A 25684-nucleotide genomic window follows, 5' to 3' on the forward strand; every position below is an offset into this window, starting at 1 on the left:
CTCCCTGTCAGCAGGGCTGAGTCACATGTGGAAACACACTAAAATGGAGCACCACAGATCTTTTTACTGTCTATAGTTTTGCTTTTCCTAGAATGTCATATAGTTGGAATCATGCGGTATGGCTTTCAGATTGGCTTCTTTCACTAAGCAATATGCACTTAAGTTTCCTCCATGGCTTTGTGGCTTGACCGCTCATTTCACTGAGTAATATTCCACTGTATGGCTGTACCCATTTGTTTATCCATTCACTTTTTGAAGGACTTCTTGGTTGCTTCGTTTTTGGCAATTATTCGTAAAGCTGCTGTAAACATTCATGGACAGGTCTGTGCATGGACATACATTTTCAACTCATTCGGGTAAATTCTAAGTACAGCAATTGCTGGATCCTATGATAAGACTATCTAACTGTGTAAGAAACTGCCAGACTGTTACCATTTTGCATCCTCCCCAGCACTGCATGAGTTCCTGTTGCTTCACATCCTTGTCAGCATTTGGTATCGCCATCCTAATAGGTGTGGAGTGGTATCTCACTGTTGGTTTAATTTGTAATTCCCTAGCGACACAATGCTGGTCATCTTTCGTGTGCTTGTTAGTCGCCTGTATGTCCTCTTTGGTGAGGTGACTACTCAGATCTTTTGCCCAGTTTTTAATTGGGTTGCTTGTTTCATATTGTTGACTTGTAAGAATTCTTATATTTTCTCTCAATCCTTGGCTTGTCTTTTTCATTCTCTTCACAGTGATTTCGTAGAGCAGAAGTTTTTGATGAAGTCCAATTTATCAGTTTTTTTTCATGGGTTATGCTTTTTATGTTGTATCTGAATACTCACTGCTGAACCCAAGGTCACCTAGATTCTCTCCGATGTTATCTTCTAGAAGTTTTATCGATTTGTGTTTTACATTTAGTTCTGTGATCCATTTTGAGTTAATTTTTGTGAATGGTGTTAAGTCAGTGTTTATATATATATATATATATTTTTGCATGTAGGTGTCCAGTTCTTCCAGCACTATGTTTTTAAAAGACTTTCCTTTCTCCACTGAATTGATTCTGCTCTTCTGTCAGAGGTCAGTTGGCCATAGTTGTGTGGATCTACTTCTGGGTTCTCTAATTCATTCCACTCATTTGTCTATTCCTTTGCTAATGACACCCTGTCTTGGTTATTGTAACTTTATGCTAAGTCTTGAGGTTGGGTAGGGTCAATCCTCTGACATTGTTCTTTCTCTTTGTTATTTGTGTTGGTTATTCTGGGTCTTTGTCTCTCCATATAAACGTTAGAATCAGCCTGTTGATAGTCACAAAATAATTTGCTGGGATTTTGATTGAGATTTCATTGAAGCTATGGACCAAGTTGGGAAGAAATGACATCTAATAGTATTGAGTCTTCCTATTTATGAGCATGGAATATCTCTTCACTTATTCTGATTTCCCTTGATTTTTCTCATCATAATTTTATAGTTTTCCTCATAAATATCTTGTACATACTTTGCTAGGTTTATTCCTAAGTACTTAGTACCTTTTTTCTTCTTCCCTTTTGTTTGTGTGTGTGTGTGTGTGTGTGTGTTTGTGTGTGTTTGTGTGTGTGTGTGCGTGCTGGTGAGGCTGAACAGGTGGAGCACAGGGGATTTTTAGGGCAGTGCAACTATTTTTTGACAATGTGGGTACAGGACATTATGCGTGTGTCAAAACCCATACAACTGTACAATACAAAGAATGAACCCTGATGTAAACTATGGACTTTAGTTAATAATAATGTATCAATATCAGTTCATTAATTGTAACAAATGTACCACACTAATGCAAGATGTTAATAATAGGAGAAACTAAGCCAGGGAGAGAGGGGTATATGGGACTCTCTGTACTATCTTTTCAATATTCTGTAAGCCTAAAACTGCTCTAAAAAAAAAAATAGTCTTTTAATAAAAAAGTACCAATTCCAGGGCTTCCCTGGTGGCGCAGTGGTTGAGAGTCCGCCTGCCAATGCAGGGGACACGGGTTCGTGCCCCGGTCTGGGAAGATCCCACATGCTGCGGAGCGGCTGGGCCCGTGAGCCATGGCCGCTGAGCCTGCGCGTCCGGAGCCTGTGCTCCGCAACGGGAGAGGCCACGTCAGTGAGAGGCCCGCGTACCGAAAAAAAAAAGTACCAATTCCAAATGGAATGGAGCCCCTCGTAAAGTCTTCCAATGGCTCCTCCTTGCTTACAGGATCAAGCCTACGCTCCCTCATCAAGCACAGGAGTCCTCCACAGTTTGGCTGGCCCTGGAGTCCATGGGCCACTCCACCCTCTAGAGTGCAGCTGAACTGAATCACTCAGGGTCCATGAGGGCACCTGGGACCATGCCCTACCCCCTTGGCCTCGTACGTCGTCCCTTCCTTGCCTGGTCCGTAAATGTCCTGAAGAAGCTTCGGCAGATGTCAAGTTGGGAACACAGAGGAGTAAGCACCTGCTTCATAACATCACCTGTTGTGCTTCTGACAGGACCTCTTCCCTTTGTCTCCTGTACTAAACTGAGTATACCCTGCTGGCCTCAGCCTGGTTCTCTCCAAATGCACAAACAGAATAATCACAAAATCTCACCAGTGAAACTATTGTTCCCACAGTATTGAACCACAGTTCCCAAACTGTGCATCAGGGCACCTTAGGGTGCCACAGCAAAGTCACAGGAGCACAGCAGGATATTATAAATTTAGAGTTACTCAGCATCTGTTGGCTACCGAGAGCACTACTGGCTCAAGGTGGTTCAGAGTTTTATCATTAGATTGCACTACATTCCTTTGATTACGTCATCTTTGAGAAGCTGGGTTTTTAGCAGTTGCTGTGATATAAAGCAAATGAAAGTCAATGTGGGACAGGAAATGAGGGTGGTGCGGTCCAATCTGATTAGAAAGTCTGACAAAGTTTTACAGCACCCCACAAGCACACAGATTCCATTAGTTATTGTACTTCTTCAAGAATGAAATAAAAAGTTTCCTCTAACTTATATGTATTAATTTTTTAAATGACTAACTTGGTAGGACATAAATTCTTCTTAAGTGATCCGGGCTTAACTAACACACTGAAATGTTAGGTATTTCTTTTGGCTTAGGGGGTCCATGAAAAAACTACTGAGACACTAATGGTTCAGTGAGCTGAGAAAGTTTGGGAACCTCTGGTCTAAGAAATCCTCTAATCTAGGGCCCATCAAGAGACTGCAGGTTGTGAAATCAACTTAGTGGGTTATAGTCAGCATTTTTTTCTCCTTAACAGAACACATTGCATGTAGCAAGCGTATTATTGTGTAAAACTTATGTTCAGTATATACATACAAATTAGCGTGGGTGTCTTGGGTCACAATGTAAAATGTGTATTTCTTGTTTGGGTTGTGATTTTAAAAGTTTGAAAAACCGCTGAGACTTCAACCTCCTTATTTTACAGATGAGAAAACAGCCCAGAGAGTGAAAGCTGATTATTATTGCAAATCACAGCCACCAGTGCCGGGCTCTGCACTTGGCCCTGCTAGGCTGGTGACCCTCCAAGGTAGGCCCTATTCTACCCAGTAGAGGTGTGGTTACTCAAAGTCACAGAGCTACAGAGGTGAGATACTCTCACTTTGATCCCAAGACGCATTTGCACCCCACAAATGCCACCAGCCACACCTAGAACAAAATGGTTTTAATCAATTGCGTCACCCTCACTCTCCTGGGAGCGGAGCAACAAAAAGGCTCGGCTCCTGCCCCCAGAGGACAGTAAGGCTTATGTGTCTCTCCACACGGCAGGGCCCAGGCTGGGCAGGCAGGAGGCAGGGACAGAGGAAATGGCGGGTGGCTCGAACACAGGAAAGCAAAGGGGCCCCTGCTAGTCCTTGGGCCCCAGGGCCCAGCCCCAGTACTCCCGCTCTCCCCTCCCGGCTGGAGAAAGGTCGTGGAGAAGAGACAGGGGAGCAAGTCCCAGCAGCAGGAGAAGCAGCAGCAGCTGTTTCCTTCACCAATAAATATACTTCATTACCAAGCTAGAAGAGAGGGGTGGGAAGAGGGACGGGGGGGGGGGGGGGGGGGGGGAGAGGAAGGGGGAGAGGCTGCCACCTGTGTTGCTGGGATTAAAGCAATGACGAGATGGTGCCAGACCCCCACCACTATCCTCACCACCCCCCACTCCCACCCCTCATCTTCTCAAAACTGTGAAAAAGCTTTTAACATGGCCCTGCTGTCTACAGGGCTTTTCTGAAGCCTGGCCGAGAGGAGGCACCTGGCAGAGTCAGGGCGGAGGGAGGGAGGGAGGGAGGGAGCGAGGGAGGCTGCTTCTCCCCAGAGGCTGCAGCTGGAGGGCTGGAGCCAAGTGAGCCCTGAGGGGAGTGAAGAGGGAGAGGGGAGGAAGGATGAACCAACTGCGGGAGCAGCTCCTGAGCTGAGAGCCAAGGGGGCAGAGAGGGAGGTCTGGTGAGTGGTGGGGTGACCGCTGCATCCAGTGTAAAGCTCAGGCTGCTGAGGAGGGAGGGGCTGAGTTAGGGGCTTCCCCACCCGAGTGGCTCAGGAGACCCACCCCCTCCCCCCAGAGCAGCAGGGGACAGAGAAAAGCCATCACTTCTTTGGTCTTTGTGGCGGCTCAGCATGTGGGATGGGAGGGAGGGCACGGAGGGCCTGGAAGGCTCCTAGCAGGGAGTGCCATCTCAGCAAGAGGAGGCCTGGCTGGGAGCTCTGGCAGGAAGGTCACAGTGAGGCTGAAGAGCGCCCGAAGGAAGAGTGGCCTCCAGCGTGCAGAAGGGCTGGCACGGATGGGTGGGGAATGGTGGGGCGCCCCACACTGCCAGGGCCCTTGGGAAAGGCTAAGCCCCCGGGGTGGCCAGCGAGGGCAGGCGCAGGACCCAGAGCCAGTGCCTGGGAGGAGGGCAGGGACGCTGTACTGCAAGGAAGCGGTGGCTTGACCTTGCCCCTCCAGGGCTCCCATCCTTACTTCTGTTTCCACCCTGACAGAGTGGCTCTGCAAGGAAGGGGGCACCCTATGCTTTTTCAGAACCTTCCCTGAAGACCAGGAGGGAGCTAGCCTTGCCTACCAGAAGCGAGAATGGTAACAGGTCAAGGCTAGCCCTTATGGACTGGGAATTCCACTCCCCTTTCTGCTGCCAACTGAAGGGTAGGGCAGTCCTTGAAGACAGCTTCAGCCCTAGCCTCCCCACCCGAGGCAGGCCGGAGCCCTCCAGGGACACGGAAGTGCAAGGTGGTGGTGGGCATGTGGAGGGGCTTCTCCTCCTGCTCTTCTGCTCAGGGCTGGGGCCAGTCGAGGGGCAATTGCCCAAAAGTCCAAAAGCCAGCAAGTTGTAGCAATCCCCACCCCCAATGCCAAACTAACAAACAAAACAGGGAAAAGGAAAAAATGGGGGGAAGGGGAAGACAAACCAAAACAGAACCCCCTGACCTCCTGCCCAGGGGCGGAGGACCCAGCCGGTAGCAGGGGCTGGGGACCAGGGCTAGGAGGGCCTAGCTGGGCCGGCACTGCACCTGGCCCTCGGAGCTGTCCTCATCGTCAGAGGCCCCAGCACCCGCACTGCTCAGGCCTGTGATCCGATAGCCCATGTTGAGCAGCATCACCTCCAACGGGTCCGCATTCATGCGCCGCTGGTTGGCCTGGGAAGCACCCTCCATGTCCTCCACAACTCGGCCTGTGAGGTCTTCACTCTGTGGGGGGGAGGCACACATACTACTGGGATATATGTGCAGGGGAGACACACACACAGACTGAGCTATACGTATGGAGAGGGTATGTACATACCAGGAGATGTATATGGGTATATCCACGTGTGTCCATGCATAGAGGGGAATGCATCCTGGGATATGTATGGGACAAACACACACACACACGTGCCTACGTGCGCGCACACACACACACACACACACACACACCCCAGGCTGTATGTGAGGGAGATGACACACCACACGGGGTTGTACATATTGGGGTTGGGGGGCACGTGGTAATATACACTTGGAGGAGACACAACACACTGGGATATAAACTGGGGGGAATACACATAGCAGGGTATACCCTGGAGACCCCACGCTGGAAAATGATGAGGACATACCACATCAAGACATATACGGGGAGCACACCACGTAGGGTTATATATACGGGGGTGGCATACATGGACATAAATGAGGGAGGATTCACACCAGGATATGCTGGGCACACAAACTCTATACCTGAGGTGGGAGCACAGATATAACTCCCCCCACCCCACTCCCAAAGAGGATTCCTTTATCCTCCTTTTCCTCTCCCCCCAAGGAAGGGTCCTATAGGGTTTCTCTCTTTAAAATTCATAGAAAATTAGACACAGCTCTTGACTTCTGTTTTGCCAGCTGGGAAGGGGGAGGAGGTGGGGCAGAGGGCAGGGGGCCAGGCCACCTGACTACCCACACTGACTACCACACTGTCCTAAGTGTCCCTGTGGGCCGGACACACCACAGGCATCACTTCTTTAATCCTCAGAGCAACCTTCTGAGGTGGTAATGTCATTCCCATTCCAATGTACAGATGGTGAAAACCTGGATCAGAGATGGTTGAGTCCCTCAGGCAGTAAGTGGAGGGACCAGGATTCAAACTGAGGCCCATCAGACTCTAAAACCTACGTACTTCTCGTGTGACTGAGGGATAGGCCTCTGCACAGCTTCTGGGGGACACAAGGCAGTGGTATACGAGGGGCAGGGTACCTAGGGAGCCTCTGAGGTACCGTTCTCATCAAGTGGTGTTGGAGCTGATCTGGTTCCCTCCCTGCCCTCCCGCACCCAGTCCTCGGTTGCTGTTTCCCATATGTGAGTCTCACCTGTGCCAGCTGGCTCGAGGATATGCCCCTGGAAGGCAGGAGACAAGTCTTGCCCCTGGAATTGCCCACTTCATGTGGAGCTTTCAGAGCTTGCTGGCTCCCACCCCGATGCAGCCTGGGGCCCTGGGGTGAGAGCTCACTCATCCTATCAGCTCCTAGCCTCTGTGTGACTCACTGCCCTTCCCAACCCTCATGGGCTCAGCTGGAGGCCTCACATAGGGTCCATCCCTACCTTCCTCCCTGTCTGGCATCTGCCACCTTGCCGCACCCTCACCTCTGGCCGGGGGTTCCACAGCCGCACAACGGGGTCGATGCCGCTGGTGGCCAAGAAGCAGTAGCTGGGGTGCGGCTGCAGGCAGTTGACGATGGACTCGTCCCCCTGGAGCACGCGGACCAGGTTGGTGGTCTCCTTTTCCCAGATGAAGAAGGAGCCGTCATCAGAGCCACTGACGATGTATTGAGCGTTGCTGGCGGGGGGGCAAAGGGCAGGGAGGTCAGGTGGGGTACTGCCCTGTGGCCTCAAGCAGAGGCTGCATGGCTTAGGGAAAGGGAGAGCAGGGAAGTCTGGAGCCACTCGGCCCCCCGAACTCTGGGGTCTTTACCTGACTCGGAACTCCCATGCACACGGCAATTCTCTCCACACTGCAGAGCGGTGTCACAGCTCAACTGTTCTCTTAAACTCAGGGTCAGGGACTGCCTAGGTCTCTCCTACTTACTCTCCCCCGAAGTACATTATAAGCACCCTGGGTGCCAGGACCAGATGGTGCATCTCTTAGGTCTCTGGGAACACTCCTGCCTAAGCCTTCCCTCAGTAGTCCTAGCCTTCCTGGATCCAGACCCTGAAATCCTACAGCACATCTGCCCCTGATACACCATTGACGTTTAGAAGGGATCTTGACGGAGACTCTTAATTCACATTCGTGTATCTCGCCTACCCAAAGAAAGTACAGCATCTACAAAGGAGGGTTGGGGGTGATGGTGTCTGAGACATGGGCTAGGTCCCTCAGTACTGGGAGCACAGTTCTAGGCACAAAAGATTGCCAAGACTGACAGCCTATGAGGGTGCCTGCCCAAGGCTCCAAGCAACCAGATAAAGAACCCAAGCTCTGGCACGTGGGCGCACGGGGAGCAGGAGGTGCGGGTAAGGAAGAGTCCAGGTGCTGCCCTGGATGCTTTCTGGATCACCTCGTTAGTCCTTGTTATGGCCCCTTGAGTGGGGAGGGCTGGTTTCATTTCATAGGTGAAGAAACTGAGACCCACTGAGATGAAGCCATTTGCCCAAGGGTACAAAGGCAGAGCTGGGATGTGAGCCTTTTCTGAAAGCATTGTGTCCCCATGCCCCCCACCCCCACCCCAACCTCCTGCTGCCAACTGGGCTGTGCCCTCCTCCTCTTCAGGGCCTCAGACCTGCCAAAGAAATTGGCTTCCTTGATGTCTGTGGTGGTATTGCAGTGGCCACAGTAGCGGAACTGATAGTCGTAGCTTCGCTCCCGCAGCACCATCTCATCCTCTGAGATGGAGTCCTTGCGGCTCGTGCTGCGGAGGCGGACGGGGCCGCTGCCACCACCACCAGCTCCCTTCTTCTCGTCTGAGGGCAGAGAACAAGGAAAGGTGAGAGTCCTGTCCCTCTCTTGCCTCCCCCACTTTTTCCCCACCCTTGACCCGGTTTTCGGTCCAAGCAGTAAGCAACGTAGGGCTACCCGTCTCTACCTCTTCCCTGGAAAACTGGGAACAACTATGAGAAAGAAGCATCTTTGGATCCTGGCCTTGAGGGTGTTCAAGAGGAGACCTCTGATGCCAAGAGGGCCTTGGCTTAGGTCCCTGAATAACGTCTGGAAGCCCCAAGGATGCACAGACCCAAGGTCTGTTTCTGTGGATGTGAGAGGCAGGGAGGGGAGGGTAAAGCACTGCCAAGAGAGCCTCGAGGGGGTGATTTTTCTAAATAGATCCATAGCTCTGAAGGCATAAGGTCCAAGCCCTCCCTCTCTCGCAGACAAGTTATCATGGATCCAAATGAGGTACTAACCGGTTAAAATCCTACCTGTATTCTTAGTGCCCTGTTCCTGCCTGCTTCAGGGACTTGGAACGTGCTGGTCCCTCTGCCAGGAACTCTTCACCTCCCACAGCTACACTCTGCATCTAGTTAACTCTTCCTCTGCATCCTCAAGGTCTCAGCCTGAATGTCTCTTCCCCAAGAACCCCAGGATGCCATCAAGCCCTCCCCGCCACACCTGCACCCTAGCAGGGCCGCAGGGCATTCTTTATTCCTCCATCGCTTGGTTCCTTCACTAGGCTACAGACTCATGAACACAGAAATTCCATCTGACTTGTTGCCAGATATATTCCCAGGACCCAGCACAGTGCCTGGCACTGTTCAGACTAATGAATCAGCCCATGGTTAGTAAACTGCAAAGGAGACAGGGAGGATCCATGTCTGCCCTCAGTGAGCTCCCCTCTCGTGTTTGTAGACCACACAACTACCTAGTTTACTCTCCAGTGCTACCCAGGTGACCTGGGCAGGGCCTTGAATGCTCTCTGCAAATAGGCAGCAGGTTCGGAGAGGCTGTGCTTTGCCCAAGGTCACATGGTTTCACATGGCAGAGCTGAGATTGGAACTGAGGTTCCACACCTGCGCCCAAGGCATTTCTGCTGCCCTGTGCTGCTGTTTCTTTTGCACCCAGGCAAACTGGAGCAAGTGCACCCCAGCCAGTTACCCTGAACTCAGATCCCAATGGAATGGCCAAGGCCCTGTCTGTGAGCAGAAGAGAATGACCTGCGAGGCACACTGGGCTCAGCTGACTCCTATCCTGAGTCCCGGGGGGAATACACCAGGTGCCTTAAACATGTTATTGCTAATCCTTGTCTCAAAGAGACCAAGTGACTGTCTCAAAGTCATGTGGCTTCTCAATCAGTACGTAAGCCTAGGCCTCTCCTATCTCAGAACTATGTCCTCTCCAGAATGTCATTGTAGCACCGCAAATAGATAGAGTGACAGCAACCCCGCCTCAGTGCCGACTCACCACCATCATTTTTGGAGAAGAGGGCGGCCGTGATGTCGCGTCCCAGTGCATCACAAGCGCTGCTATGGGCCTGCTCCGGGAACTTCCCTTTGAAATCATCCAGGCACTCCAGGGCCTCAGCCACGTACTTGAGCTCAAAGAGGCATCGGGCCAGGCGGAAGTGCGCCTTCAGGTGGCATGGGTTTAGGGAGATGGCCTTGAGGCAGTCCCTCAGGGCATCGTAGTGGTCACCATCCCTGGGAAGGCAGGGGAACGTGGCTTGGAGGTGGGGCCACGCAGCAAGCAGGGAGTCCCCATTCCGTCTCCTGCGCTTCCTGCGTCCACCCCAGCCCACCTTTGAGAGATCTCAGGGAAAGGGTACTTGGGGATGAAGAGAATCCTGCTCAGCCCAGGCCTTGCTCCCCAGGAGACAGACTACGTTAAGAAGGCAAGCCAGGAGCCCCGAGGTCTTGGCAGGGTAGGTAGAGGGTGGGAGGTGGGTATGAGGCAAAAACCAGTGTCCGGCTGCCCTCTGCTGGACACAGCGTGCAACTGCGCACCCACTCACCCCAGGCACCTGCAGCTCTGCAGCAGAAGGCCTGGCATCTTGCCCGCCTCAGGCTCCCCAAGCTCTCCTTCTCCCTTCCTCTATCCACCTCCTCAAATGCCCCCGGCTGGCCTTCAAAGCCATGTCCAAGGCGGGGGGCCCTCAAGGACAGTTCTGTGCTCCGGGGAAGCCAGAAGGGCCAGGCTGGGGACTCAGGGTCTGACCAGCAGGCAGCAAGCCCTCAGCCAGACCCCCCTCTGTCCTGGCTGACTGATCCACAGCAGCTGTGGCCTCTACCTCCCAGGGCTGGAGGATGGGGCCTGACAGTCTGGCAGAGTCAGTCCTCTGGAAGCTGATGGCGGGGGTGGGGTGGGGGGCGGGCAAACACCAGGAGCTCCAAATCACCCACACTGACTTCTCCAAACTCCCGAAGCATGGATACGGGGAAGTGGGAATGGTTTTGGGGGGGTGGGGAGGGGCCAAAGAAAAAGCCCCCCCTTCTCCCACCCTGTGCCGGAATATAAAATACACCTTCCCCCAGCTCCACAGACCAGTTCCCACCTCTTATCTGGAGAGCCAGGCGGGTCACAGGAGCCACTTCTCCTTTGGGAGCTGTGGGGTTTTTTTTTGTTTTCCTGCTGGGTTGAGGTGGGCCTAGGACCCAACTGTGCTACGCAGCACTCCCTAGAGCTGACGTTCCCTCCACCAAGGCACAGCTCACAGCTCCCCTGCACGAGGCCAGAGCAGGCCCAACATGGGAGCTATCCTCCTGACCCTCCTTCTCCTACAGCGCTCAGAGGAAGCAGCCGGTCCTTGGAGCGGCCATGCTCAGACCAGGAGCAAGCAGCGCAGCCAGGGTGGGGGCAGGCAGGAGACAGAGTGCTTCAACGGCACGGCCTGCGTCAGAACGGGTGGCTGTGACGAAGGAGCAGGCGCTGTTTGGAAAGCCAATTACTGCCTGCAAGGTGGCCCTCAGAGCTCCTGGAGAGAGCCAGACCAGAGAGCAGCCAGGTGCCAGAGGGTGACCGCTCCCACTGCATCCAGGAGCAGATGGCAGCCCTGGGGAGACTGGCCCGGGACAGAATGTGACATTCTGGGGGTCACTGGCAGGCATGTGGGGCTGGGGAGAGAGCAGGCTGGGCCCAGGGCTCACCCACCCAGACTTACTGCCAGATCAAGCTCCCTGAAAAGACAGCCCTCAGCACAGCCTCTCCTGCTCAAAACTCTTCAGAAGCTGCCCATCGTCCACGGAATCAAGGCCAAAACGCCACTGCTCTGCATTCCAAGTCCTTCCCAGGCTGGCCCCAGGCTACCTCACAGACTCATCTCCTGCCAGTCCCAGCCCAAACCCTCTGCTCCAGCCAAATGGATTTGTTGTTCTGCAAACAAGCTCTTCAGTCAGCCCCCCACCCCCACGCCTTTGTTCACACCATTTCATCTCCCTGGGAATGTCCTTCCCCCACAGTCCCCTCCTCCTTGCGTCTCCGTCTAAGCCTGCTGACACGGAAAGCCCATTCAGACATCACATCTTCCTGGTGCTTCCCTGATCCCCAGTTAAAGTGACCTAACTTTTCTTGATGCCCACAGCACTTCACCTGATCATTCAAAGACTTACTGCTTCCTGCCTCTTTGGTGATGAAGCATGTCCACATCTTTATCCCCTGTCCAGAGACTGGGCACTCCGGAGCACAAGAACTCAGAGTGACAGAACTTTGTGTCCCTAGTTCCTAGTGCATAGTAGGAATTCAGAGAACATGGTGAGGATACCCATGGATTGGGAAATCATCAGTCTCTCTTAGCAAGAATGCAGGAATGAGGCAGCTCTTAGCCTAGAGCCTGATTGAACACCACTGCATTCTACCCACCTGCTGGGAAAGAGGGGCAACACACCTCAGGATGGCCCCAAAGCTGTTGTCTCCTGGGGTTGGCTGCCATCTGAGCCCTTGGCAAGCTCCTGATGCCTGAGCTAAGGCCCGTGGGGGCAGCATCGTTCCGAACCCCCATCCACCATCCTGCTGACTTGGGTGGGTTTCTTAAGCTTCCCTCTCTGGCCTGACTAGTTGCAGCCAGACGATGGCACACCAGCTGGCCTGTCTGTCTGGGCAGAGCCAAGGGATGCCAGACGGAGCAGAAATGGCTGTGGGCCCAGCTTTATCCATCTCCCATCCTGGCCCTGGCTGGGGGATGGGGTCTGCCTGCCTGCTTGCCTGCTGGTGCTGCAGGCAGAAGGGCCAGGGGCCCTGGTGGTCTCCAAAGATAAAGGGTTCTTCAGGATATGGACCTACTACTCCCTTACCACCAGCCACTACAACTCAGCAAGACCCACAGACAGCTTTGGATGTCTAGGATCTTGTTCGTGTTTGGTCCAAACGGTCCAAGAGCATAGGAAAGCAAGCCCCAAGGTCAAGGAGCTGCAGAATCATTTCAAACAGATACCAACTGAATTCACCAAATGCCTTATTTCCATCTAGCAAGATTCTACTGCTCCTTCAAAGTCCAATTCAAGGCGCAGTTCTCCAAGAGTGGGGATTAACCATTCTCCCAATTCCTACTTCCAGTGGTCACAGCACTTCCTAACAAAGCACCATATTGAAGCTACTTGTGAACATGTTCCACTTAACTGTGAGCTTTCTTGGTGTTTGAGGCTTCCTGATTAATGAGTCAGGCACTTGCCCGCCACTAACCTGGAGGTGGGGAGGAGAAGCCTGGGCCTAAGAAGCCCTAAGAGGCAGCAGGATGTCACTGCTACCTTCCATGGATGCCTCAGCAGCTTGTTCCCATCAGGCCCACTCACCACTTGCGCTTCATGTAGGCAGCAGCTCGGTTCCCGTAGAGCATGGCGTTGTGAGGGGCCCTCTGCACGGCCTTGCTGTAAAGCTGGATGGCCTGGGTCCACTGCTGGCAGGCAAAAGCCTCATTGGCTTGCTGTTTCACACGCTCCAGGTATGGGGGCAGCTCTACCTGGGGGCTGTGAGGGAACAGAGCCAAGTCAGGCCAACCAAGGAAGGCCAGAGGAGCCTCTCAGTAAGTCTGTAGCCCTGCCTGAAGGCCACTCAGGTTTTCCCGGTCCCTGGGATCTGCACTGTCATCTAAAAGAGGGTACCACTCCTATCCTTGGCCTGGGTTATTGTGATAGGTAATGGTCACAATTCCAGATGCTCTGAGCCAGTGGCGGGGGGGCGGGGCGGAAACAGGGAGAAATGAAGCTGTCCTGGACAGGTTTAATGGAATTCTTAATCAAACTCCTGGGCATGAAAGTAGCTGACACCTACAGCCTCCATGCTGAGCCGAACCTCGTTACCATCCAAGTGCCTCTCATGGATCTCTCTATAGATAATTACGTTTCTCTCAAGGGCTAGAGGATCTGGACACCTCTGTAGCCAAAGCCCAGCACAGGGCCTGGAAGTGAACAGAGGCTAGAAGCTGCTATGAATGGAGAAAACATAATGGGGGAGGCCCGTCTGTGTGGGACCCCTTTATAGCAGGGAGCCCAGTGCTAAGAGGAGCTAGCCCCTGGGCCCTGGCGCCAGCTACTGGTATCAAGGGACCAGAGCTTCAGATCGAGCATGACTGGAGTCCTACCAGGAAGAAGTGGCACTGGGGCCACTAGCCACAGTCCAGAAGCCTCTTTGCCCCAGTCCCCTGACTCTGGGGTGTATGCCTGGGTGGGGGTCAGGAGGAAGGTTTACAGGACATGCCCTCCCTCCAGTCCAGTGGGGTGTAACTGGGGCTGGGAAGGTTGGGAAGGTCAGGCTGGCCTCACCTGACATGTCCTCTACTCTCTGGCAGCCGGAAGCCGTTGCTGTGAAGGTGCAGGCCATTGGACACACCGTTGGACACACCATTGGTGGACATCTTGCCATTCTGAACTTCTGGGAGGGGGTGGGCAGAAAGGAACAGCAACAACTTAGGAGGAGGTTCTCATTTCTCCTCAGCAGCCCTCCAGCTTCCACCACAGGGTCTGATGGTTCCATTGTGGGGCTATCCCCCCAGGGTAGGTCTATTCCCAGAAAGCAGGCAAGGACATAAAGAAAAGCCTGTGCGCCCTCTGCTGGCTGAAGCGGGACACAACTTCAACTTGGCATTAGCTGGGGGTGGGGATGGAGTGGGGGGTGAGGAGGTGCCTAAAACAACTGTAGGCCCCAGGAAGAAATCAATGAGGAGACTGGTCCAGGACGAGAAGGGAAAGACAATTACTTCAGGCCCTCAAGAGCCAAGCCACGGAAAGAACCTGCTTTTTCGGAGGGAAGTGAAAAGGGCTGTGACGCAAACCCCTTTGACAGACCTCTCTGACCTAATATTACCTTCCTTCTTACTGTACAGGGTTATTTCAGAGAATCTACTCCTTTTGCAGGATCACAGCCAGCACAAGGTAAGTGGCAGGCTTCTCAGCAGAGGCACTGTACACTCATGCTCCCCAGCAGAGATGCCCTAAAGGATACCCGAAGGGAGAACTTACCCCCTGAGGAGTGGCATTTTCTAGGCAAGAGGAAGGTGTACGGCCGCTGCTTGTAAGTCAGGTCAAACAAATAGACCTAGAGTGCAGGGGTCAAGAAAAGAATGGACACTGTGAGGCAAGAATGTGGCTGGACTGTGAGTGAGGCCTGGGTGGCTCCCAGGAACACAGCTGAGTGTTGAGCAGGGAACCATCAAGTGAGGGAGAAGGGGTGTTTCTACGGAGCAAACCTCAGGCAGGAAAATCTCGCCAGTTCCTGGCCCTTAGGGTGGATGGCCTGAAATACTGTCATTACTTCGAATCACATGTTTATTAGGTCGACAAGGTCCTCAGAGGTCTCATGTTATAGATGGGAAAACTGAAGCCTCAGAGCAGAGAAGCAATTTGCCCAAAGTAACACTGCTAGTTACTTCCCTCAGTAAATATTAGCTATTATTACTTACTATTTATTGAATTCTTACTTTGCTCCAGGACCTCTGCTAAGTGTTTTATATGGCTTTTTTTCATTTCATCCTAGAACTGCCCCCCCGCCCCACGAAAAGGTACTATTATCATCACCCCCTGAACAGATGAAGAAATGTAGGCTCAGTGTTTAATTAATTTATCCAGGGCCATAAAAGCAGAAGGTGGCACAGTCAGGACCCAAAACCGAGTCTGTCTGGCTCCGAACCACTCTGCTAGACTGCCTCGCCAACTCATCTTTATGCTACCTTTAAGCCAGGTGACAGCTAAGCAACCTGAAGCCAGAGCCCTCTTCTGAACTCAAGGGCTCACCTAGTCTCCATCCCATTTCTCTTGTGTCACACCTTGACTTTAAATGTCATCAACGGTTTCACTTGCCATGTCGCTCCCATCAGCCTAGGATGGATCATATTTCACGTTTGTTTCCCTCGTGTTCATGATAATGCTACCCCCAGAGTAAGTACTCAGTGACTTTGTAGAGTAAATGAATTTTTGCAAGGCTTACTAAATATCCTGACTGAGAGATTGTAAACAGAAGGGTTAGCAACCTGCCGTTATCAAAGAACACTTCCCAAAGCTGGCCCCAAACTGCAGCCTGGCTGCATGCTCTGAGCCCCAGGATTTCCTCCTAGGAAGATAGAAGATGAGGAAACCAAGGTTCAGGAAAATGAAGAGAGTTGTTCAAAGTCACAGTACACAGCTAGTAAACAAAAGGCCAGCATCTGGAGACAAGTCTGTCAGTTCTAAGCCTGACGCCTCTCTGGGAATATTGCAAAGATGCCATGGCACTTCCACATTTCACAGTAACGTCATTTACAATGAGGCTTCTTGTCTGCCTCATGGTAGGGGGTGTGGGGTACACAGCTCTGGCTGCTGGGTACGAGGGTGGGAGGGGGAAGGGCAGGGCCACGTTGGGCAGCCATCCATACCTGCTCTCCTCCCATGTTGACCAGCAGCTCTGTGCCATTGGGGCTGAAGGTCACATAGGTGGCGACCAGCACTCTCAGACGGTTGTTGTAGTCGGGCAGCTTCACTGGCAGGTGACCTGCAGGGAACAGCCCTGTTACCCTAGTGTGAGGCTTCCAATCCCTCCCAATGTTGAGCCCTTACTATATGAACTGGGCCAACTGTGTTATATGCTTTATCTCATTGAGTCATTACAACCCCATTTTACAGAAAAGAAATTAAGACTCCTCAAGGGTAAGTAATTTACCAAAGGTTGTAGGACAGCTGGTCACTGACAGTCATCAAAGCCCAGGTCTGTCTGATTCTAAACCCCTTGCTCTTGGTCACCATGCCACGCCGCCTCCTTGCACTGCCCCACAGACAATCAGCACCCCGCCAAGAGTTTAGGGCCAGAGTTGGGCTGAGCCCTACCTGCTACGTAATACTGGGCTGCACCATCCGGAAGGGGCTTCTGCCGGTCACAGAAGGTGTGCACACCTGCTGAAGGGCTCTGCTTCATGCTCTTTCTGGTGGGAAGGCAAACCATATAGGTTATAAGGCCTAACAGTACTCCTGGCTAGACCATACCACACTTCCTGGAGAAAAACCCAAGTGTATATCCCTGGAGAGATACAGGAGGAGGTACCTTTCTTCCTTATCTCAGCACCCCCAAAGGTCCACCAACTAGACAGCTGTGGACACATATATTACAGTGCTTTATAAGTAGGTCCCACCTACTTGTCTTGGTTCATGGCCACCCTATTACTCCCATTTTACAGATGAGGAAGCTAAAAGCTCAAGGCCCGCCCTAAGTCATGCAGTGTGTGCAGAGCAATAGTGGTCACCCAAATCCACAAATGAAAGTAATGCAGGCCAGAAGTTTCTGCACTTGTCCCAGGAGTCCACTGAAAACCCAGGCTGGCGGAGCCGCTCAGGTCTGGGACTTCTGTGGAGATTCTGAGTATATTCTACTTTTGTTTAAAAAAAAAAAAAAGAATAAAGTAGAATTATATGTACAAATAAAGGAATTACATGTATAAGATTATAACTCTGTACACACACTCATAGTGAAAGAACAAGCAGAAAATACTATATACAGTGATTTCTTTCAGGTAATGGAGTATGGGTAATTTCTTTAATATACTTTTCATATTTTCCAAAATAAGCATGGATTAAATTTTTTAAAAAAGAATCACAAAATTACAAAAACCCACCTCAGGGCTTCCCTGGTGGCACAGTGGTTAAGAATCTGCCTGCCAATGCAGGGGACATGGGTTGGAGCCCTGGTCCGGGAAGATCCCACATGCCGCGAAGCAACTAAGCCCGTGCGCCACAACTACTGAGCCTGTGCTCTAGAGCCCGCGAGCCGCAACTACTGAGCCCACGTGCCACAACTACTGAAGCCCACGCGCCTAGAGCCTGTGCTCCGCAACAAGAGAAGCCACCGCAATAAGCCCGCGTGCCGCAACGAAGAGTAGCCCCCGCTCGTCGCAACTAGAGAAAGCCCGCACGCAGCGACGAAGACCCAATGCAGCCACAAATAAATAAATAAAATAGATACAACATTAAAGAAATAAAAAATGTAAAACAAAAAGCAAAAACAACCCACCTCAAAAAGAAGAGGGCATGGCAATGAGGGAAAGGGGCAGCAGGTTCCGGGTCCCCTTGCCCACGGGAGGCCGCGCTATTCATACCTGTGGTTATGGATCATGCGAATGTCATAGAGCCTCACAAAGGGCCCACTGGCCCCCACTGCCAGGCAGTTGTTGTCCTGGGGGTTGACGGTGAGGCACTTGGCCTCTACCAGCTGGCCACAGTACTCTGTCAGGTCAATCAGCACCTCCGAGTGTTTGCTGTTCTCCCGAAGGTCATACTGGCTGTGAGAGAGGACACAGGGGGTTGGGGGTTGTGTCCATGGGTGGAAGGCAGGGGAGAAGCCAAGGCCCAAATGCAAAGGAATTGGGAGTGGCTTTGAACCTGTTTGTAAATAATGTCAAAAACTACTCCCATTTCTTGAGTGCCCACTGTGTGCCAGGCACCTGTAGTAGGCTTCACACACATTCTGTTTTATTCTAACATAACTCTTTAAGGTAGATACTACTAACCCCCTTTTTTTTTTTAACAGATATCAATATTATTGTTACTAAGTACTATTACTACTGACTACTAACACTTAGTGAGAAATTGCTTTGTGTCCAGTATTGTTCCCAAGTGTTATACATGTATTATCTAATTAAATTCTCACACCATCCCTAGGTACCACTAGAAGTTCAAAGAAGCTAAATAACTTGCCTGGACGACACTGCAGTAAGTGCAGCACTGAGATAGTGCAGAGCTGGAAAGACTGCATTTTAACCCCTCTGCTCTGATCCTTGATTAAGAATAATTCTATTCTTAACCTAGTTTCTTGCAGGAGATGAAAGAAGTATAGAGGTGACAGAAAAGAAAATCTGGAGATCATCTAAGAGCTACCTAGAAACACCAACTGCCAGGACAAGCCCAAGTCCCATCCGGGTGGTAAAGTCAGGCCAAAACATCCACCCAGCGTCAGCACACTCCTACTGGGGAACTGCTTTGATGCTGGGACACAGGCACATCCAGAGAATGGCGAGGGCATCATTCATGTGCTCACCCACCTCCGCCTAAACATCTCCAATAATTTCTTCATTGTTCACTTATCTTTCTAAGCCATCCTCACCAGACTGCTCTTCCTAAAATATTGTTTTTGTTGCATCACTTTCTTGCTCAAAAAATTGCAGAGATTCCTCAATACTTTTAGCATGAGCTTACTCTTTGTTTACTTCTATCAAACTACTCAGTCTGGTTTTCAAGACATGATTTCACATACCTCTCCAACCTTGCTCCTCAGTTTTCTAAGTGTGGGTCAGTTACAGCCTCAGAACTGTGTCCTGTATGTGGCACGTTTACCCATGCCTTCACAAACTCTGCTCAAGCTGGGGAGTCCACTCTGCTTTTCCTTGCCCATCCAAATCCTGTCTATTCTGGAAGGCCAGCTTGTGTTCACCTTCTGCTAGGACTCCTCCCCTGACTGTGCCTGCCCCTAAGTGCTTAGGCTCCTGCCCCATGCCCTAGGTTCTTAGCCTCTACCTGCTGCCCTGGCACAGTCTAGTCAGTCAGGGTCAACCAGCGCAACAGAGAGTTGGACCCGCCACCGACCAAATGCATTGTGTCTGCTAAGTACTGTGGCTAAAGTTTTACGGGCACTATCTCAATTTTAATGCTCAGGCCAACAAAAGAGATATTATGATAATTCCCATTTTATAGATGAGGAAACTGAGGTCCGGGGGGTGAAGTGATTTGCCCCAGACACTGAATGACAGAGGGAGGACTTGACTTGATCTGTCTGAGTTCTAGTTCATGTATGACTTAGACACCCCTCTTCCTCTGTAACAGGGAAGAGGGCACAAAGTCCCATAGCATCTCAAGGAAGGATATTAAAGCAGATTGTGGAGATAAGGAAAAAGTTCTAAGGTTATATGTGAAGAAAGGAGCTAAAGAAAGGCAATGAGACCATTTTAAGAAGAAGGGAAGTAGAGGCAAAGGTGTGACGATATAGGCCAGTGAAAAGGGGGAGAGTCCACTTAACCATTTCTGGCTGGCTATGCCCCTCCCAGGAATATGCCCATTGAGCGACTGACTGTTCAAGGGAAATGTATCAAGTGCCTCTATGTGCCAGGTATTGTGCTGGGCTCTAGGAACACAACCAAGGACAAGAAAGACATGGACAAGATGGACAAGACAGACAAAATGCTGAGGGAGTTTACTACTCAGTGAGGGACACAGACAAAAAAGTAAACCATCAAGTAAATAAAATAAAAGAACTATAGAGGGTGATTAGAGTTATAGAGGATACAATTAGGGCACGGAGACAAAGAACAATGGTGGGGGATCTATTTTAGATAGGATGGTCAGAGAAGGTGCTTCTCGGGAGGTGACCCTTAAGCTGTCTCCTTAGGGTAAGAAAGAGTTGAGAAAGAGCTGGGACTGAGAAAACCAGTTAGAGGGAACAGCAAGTATGAAGGCCCAGAGGAGGCAGACGGTGCATCTGAGATGGTGAGAAAGCCAGTGGGCTTGAATGTTGCTCAGGAGAGGGTAAGAAGTGGGGAAGGTGAAGAATAGGGTAAGTAAATCAGTGGAGTTTGTTCACTGCTAACTGTGCTGGGCAGACAAATGAGTCTGGAACTCTGTTGGAGGGAAGGAGCCAGGCCTGTGGAAGGAAGCAGTAGGGCAGATAGGATGGGGGAACCGACATGGAGTGGGAGCCGGGGAGGCACAGGCCCCACTCCCTGCCTCAGGCCCTCACCGGATAAGCCCATCCTCAGCAGCGCTCCAGAATGTGTTGGGCCACATGGGCGCCGTGGCGATGCGTTTCACCCGGTTTGTGTGGTCTCCAAACATGTGGATCGTCTCCTTTACTGTCAGGTCGTGGACATGCACCTTGGAGTCAGCTGCCCCTGTGATCAAGATGCGGTCCCCAGCGTGAGGCAGGAACTGCTTGGGAGAGATTGAAGAAGAGGTTGGCAGGTGGTGGGGCTAGGCCACGGAAGGAGACCAGCCTGGATGTTAGCACCTTTTTTTCCCTCTCCACATCAGATAAGAAAACGAGCCCATCCAAGACAATCTGCCAAGAAAACTTTGGATCTCGAGCATCAGCCTGTAGGCCCAAAGGTCAAAATCAGGATGTACACCTTTATTTCGCCAGAGCGGTCCTGACCTAGGCCAAGCTGGACTACCTAAGGAACCCTCTTCCTCTGATTCTTCCCCAGGTAAGAGCTGAATGGATGATAATCATAGCTGTTACCACTTACTAAGCATTTACCATGTGCTAGACATCGAGCAGGTAATTTATCTTGTTAATACTTACAATAACCCCATTAAAAATTAAGGTTCGGTACTAGCATTCAGGAGGACTGTCAATTCAAACTCAAGTCTGTCTGACTCCTATATGCCTCATGATGGCTACTTAATAACCTGGGGGTTAAGAAATAAATTAGTCTTGAAATGAAAAGGACTTTCAGTGTTATAAGGGAGTGGGTGTTTTAAATTGGTTCAAATATTTCTGGAGAACAATCTGGCAATAGGTAAGAAACATAAAAACTATTTCTATCTTTTGACCTAAAACTTCCACTTCTGAGAAATAATTCTAAAAGAAAAAAGGGGCCTATGCAGAAATGCTCCAAGTAGCGCTCCTTATAATGGCAAGTGCTGGAAATGGCTCGGAAGTCAGAACTTGGGGAAGGGCTGAGCATCAGAAGAATACATCTTTATGTGGCCATTATTCAAAAGGACAACCCCATCATTCTGGTGAAGTTGAGAACAAAATATTCCAGATCACATATGGCAAGGTCAAAATAGCCACAAACATAACTTTGATTAATAATTTTTAAAACGTATACAGTTCTATCACCTAGTGTTGAGGAAGAAAAATATTCGGGTGTGGTGTTAGTTGAGTTATTCTCTTCTTTCTTAAGTTTGAAAGACTGAATTATCTTTTTTTCTTAGTTGAAAAGTTTCTCCCAGCCCACAACAAGGCTGAATGGGTGCTGGGGTCTGGGGGGGTGGGGGAGAGGGTGTTGACATTTTCCTGCATTTAAGTAGCTAAAGCCCCACTTGACTTTAACAATTCACTCTTTCCACATGCACTTCTCTAATAGCTCACCAGCATAAGGGCTAGATGACACAGATGGAATTTGATCATTTTTAGGGACAACTAGTAGTCTTTAATCCTGGCTGGAGACAACATATACCCCACGCGCAATAGAAATAAACAGGAGAACCCTTGGGAAGAGCTTGTGGCCACTGCCATACTCGTTCCACACTATAGATGCCACCAGGGGGAGCTCGTCGGTTAAATAAATAGATCTGTGGTGTTTTATTACCAGAAGAGAGAGGAACCCTTTTCTATACCTTTTTATAACAGAAGAGAAGGCTGAGAGTCTGTGAATATAAGTGCCTTGCCCAAGGTCTTACTATTAGGGAGTATCAAGGTCATTGTCCAATTCTGGTCTCTGAACTCAACATTTTGTTTTCTATGATGCCAAACTGATAGCTTAGGTCCCTTCCCCAGATCTGACCCCACAGATTTAAACTGGACCTAACACTTTTCAGGGGAGGAAAGCAGTCTCTGTTCATCATGCAAGAGGTGAATCAGCATTGTTCTGTCTCTCAAATCACAGAAATTCATCTAGGATTGGTCCCTGGAACAGGAGATGAGAATCAGAGCTTAGGAAAGAAGTTCTGATGAGTGAAATAAGTTGGTTTTGAGCTCTTGAATCTTCTTCTTCAGGTATCTTGTAATTCATCTTGATATTAATTAGGAAAACATTTCTTAGATTAGTGAGGCTTTCCAAAGGACAGCCTCACTCTCACATACATCCATTACAGAATTTCAGAGCTGGAAAGACTTAAAGGTCATTTCCTTCAGCCTTCAAACCTAGCAGATGGAAGTGCCCAGTGAGGAATACCTCAGTGCTAGGACATTTACTACATCCTCAGAAGGCCCATTTTACCTTTTTCAAATATCTCTAAGCATTAGACAATCCTTTCCTTCATCAGGCCTACACTGGCTTCTGAAAACTTAAGTCACTATTCCTAGGTCTGTTTTCTGGGACCGAGAGGCACAAGTTTCATGTCACTTCCACGTAACAGGTCTTCAGAGGTCTGAAGTCCTTTAAGTCCCCTGCCTCCCCTCTTCTCAGCTCAACTCCCCTAGACCAACAATCAGAGACTCATTTCCTATGAAAAGTAGAACAGCTAAAAATCACCTGTGACAGGTGCTTTTTAAATCAATCATCTCATTGAACTGTAACATCAGCGCTGTGGATTGCTACTTCCTTTTTTAGTTAAATTATTTATTTACTCATTTATTCATTAACGTGGGGGATTTTCCTTAGCTACTTCCTTTTTACAGATGGGTAAACAGGCCCAGAGGGGTCAGGTGATTTTCCCAGTTCACACAGCTTCCAAGGAGCAGATGAGGGAGTCAAACACAGGTCTGCCTGCTACTGAAGTTCATGCTCAGAACCATACCTCCCATCATCACCACTCACATAAGTATAAATTTATTTGGAGCTGGCCTCTTGGCTCTGAGAGAAGAAGCAGAGCATGGAAAAGAGACGGAATTTCAGGAATCACCAGCAGATGCTCAGATCACAAAGATGTCTGTGACCCCAGGGTATACATGGGACACACACATGCAAACACAACCACGTGCACAGCCCAGTCACACTGTCCACTTGCTTTGTGGCTTATCCTGCTCACCTTGACAGAAAAGATATTTGCAGTGTGTCCTGTGTGCATGGAAAGCAGCTTCTTGTGGTGCAGCGGGTCCCACACAATCGTGTGCTGGTCATCAGAACCAGAGGCCAGCAAGCTGCAAGTAGAGAGAAAGAACAGTTCTGACCTCTCCTCAAGTTCCTGCCCCCACTTCCTCTATCCCATGTTTCCCAGTTGATAAGGACTTAGGCTACACAGAACTTGAAGAACAGTAGATGTCACAGAATATAAGGTTATCTTGTAAACAGTGATTGATTCTCTTCTATTTTGTCCTGAGAATTTCTCATCATTCCTTAAATACAATAGCTTATCAAAAAAACAGGGTTTGGAAGGTCATTCAACTTTCCATCTATCTGGAATTCATTGTTTAACTGTGTATTGATAATGATGAACTAAACTTAAGTACATAGCACAGAGCAGCAGTCTCCACTCTTGGGTCCACTCTTTTCCTTAGATCTACAAAGAGGAAGGAAAGTCCCTTTCTCCCAACCTCCCCATACCATTCTCCAGCACCCCCTAGGTGTCAGAGCTCATACTTACTCTCCTTTCTCATTCCACTCCAGACAGTTGACACATCCTGAGTGACCCTGGGGGAGCAAATGGAGAGGGACAAGAAGAGAGTCAATTAGAGGTTCTCCTGGATCACTCAACATCAAGAAGTGGAAGTGAACAGGTAAAACAGCCTTTCTGTCATCAGTGTTTTCCAGGCGTATGTGAGTGACCAGGATTGAATTAAACTGCCTGGCATTTTACAATATATAAAGTACCTTCATATTCATGATCTCACTTGATACTGAACCCCTCTGAGCCATAAAGGGCAGATTTCATTGATCCTATTTTGCAGAAAAGTAAACTGAAGTTCAGATAATAGTAGTAGAAGTTATATCCAAACAAATTTCTGCTCCTACCACTAGAGGGGACATGTCAACAGTCCCTTCAAGGGACACCCCCTCAGCCACAGAAAATCTGGCAGAGGGCATCTGACTGAAAGGCAGCCGATTAGCTAGAAGGCTGATCTTCCATTCATTTGGCACATATTTAATTCATCGAGCACTTACTGCATGCCAGGTACTGTTCAGATGCTGGGGGCAGAGCAGTATACAAAATAAATCTTGTATTTAGATCTTCTGCAGCTTACTTCCAAGTAGGTGGAGCCTGGTATAGTGAGGTAAATTAAGCTTGGGGATTTGAATTGAGAGACATGGAGAAGTGAGGCAGTTAATGACAGATGCTGAAGTTGAAAGCATGTGCGGAGAGAAGTCATGGCAAAGCTAGAAATAAGAGGAAACAGAATCCATGGAAGGCAGAAGGTATGAAGTGGCAGAAACTAGTCTTACATGGGAGAAGGAGAGAACAAGTCACTTCCATTCCTACACTCTGTCCTTTCTTTCCTTCACCCTCCCTCATTCCTAATGGCACCTTGATTTTCATTTCATTATCTGCCCAGCCCAAATCAGACCATGTGTAAGTTCACTGTCCTTTCCACAGTGATAGGTTCAGGAACTTAGATCTAAGCCAAATTGGACACGGCATTCACTTGGACACAGATATTGGCTCAGAAATGAGCCTGTGACCCCAATCGGATGCAAGGGGACCAGTTGCTGGGAGTGTGTGGAAAAGGAGTTTTCTCATTTTCAGGAGAGAGTCTATGAAAGGGATGCCTTTCTTCCTCTGGATGCTGGGTGTCCTAATGTGACTCCGGGACTTGGGACCACGAGGGTAGCCAGCCTGAGAGTGAAATAAACAGAGAGAGGAAAGCCCAGCCAAGGGAATCACAGAAAAATGGAGCCAAAGTGACCAGAGTAACCAACCCTGATGCCTACCCTACTCCTGGGCTTCCAGTCATTATTGTTTAAGGTCACTTGAGTTGGGCTGTTACCTGTGGCCCAGAGCATCCTGATTAACTCATTCTTCAGGTCGCAGTTTATCAGCACTTCCCTCAAGATGCCTTTCCCACCCTGTAAATCTGGGAAGGAGGCACATCCTTCCTGTGGGCTCCTACTGCCACACTGTATTATGGCTCTGTGTTGACATGGTTATTTTGCTTCACCACACTGAGCTGCAGGGAAGTGGCCTCTGTGTACTGTGTTCACTATATCCTCTAGGCCAGGTACAGTGCCTGGCACATATCTGCTGCATAATGAACAAGTGAGTCCAGGGGGACTAGTGGGAAGAATCAAGAGACATGAACAA

The 25684-nt window shown here is 50.0% G+C and overlaps 1 protein-coding gene across 5 annotated transcripts in view; it reads right to left on the reverse strand.

Annotated features, from left to right (window-relative positions):
• Positions 1 to 4027: 4027 nt before the first annotated feature.
• WDTC1 (WD and tetratricopeptide repeats 1) overlaps positions 4028 to 25684 on the reverse strand; it is a 71646-nt gene continuing 49989 nt past the window's right edge. Inside the window, exons 4-16 of one of the 5 annotated variants that reach the window (XM_082667443.1) lie at positions 24032 to 24078; positions 23477 to 23588; positions 20520 to 20710; positions 17890 to 18072; positions 16628 to 16722; positions 16180 to 16295; positions 14792 to 14867; positions 14096 to 14201; positions 13127 to 13300; positions 9807 to 10042; positions 8194 to 8374; positions 7061 to 7253; positions 4028 to 5647 (exon numbers count right to left, since the gene is read on the reverse strand). In XM_082667443.1, the coding sequence (XP_082523569.1) occupies positions 5450 to 5647; positions 7061 to 7253; positions 8194 to 8374; positions 9807 to 10042; positions 13127 to 13300; positions 14096 to 14201; positions 14792 to 14867; positions 16180 to 16295; positions 16628 to 16722; positions 17890 to 18072; positions 20520 to 20710; positions 23477 to 23588; positions 24032 to 24078 (1908 nt within the window). In that variant the 3' untranslated portion in view covers positions 4028 to 5449. Of the gene's footprint in view, positions 5648 to 7060; positions 7254 to 8193; positions 8375 to 9806; positions 10043 to 13126; positions 13301 to 14095; positions 14205 to 14791; positions 14868 to 16179; positions 16296 to 16627; positions 16723 to 17889; positions 18073 to 20519; positions 20711 to 23476; positions 23589 to 24031; positions 24079 to 25684 lie in introns of all 5 variants that reach the window. The other 4 variants (XM_082667444.1, XM_082667442.1, XM_082667441.1 and 1 more) reach the window with 4 other exon arrangements.

Source organism: Grampus griseus (assembly GCF_964374135.1).
Source record: "Grampus griseus genome assembly, chromosome: 1".
Taxonomy (NCBI): domain Eukaryota; kingdom Metazoa; phylum Chordata; class Mammalia; order Artiodactyla; family Delphinidae; genus Grampus; species Grampus griseus.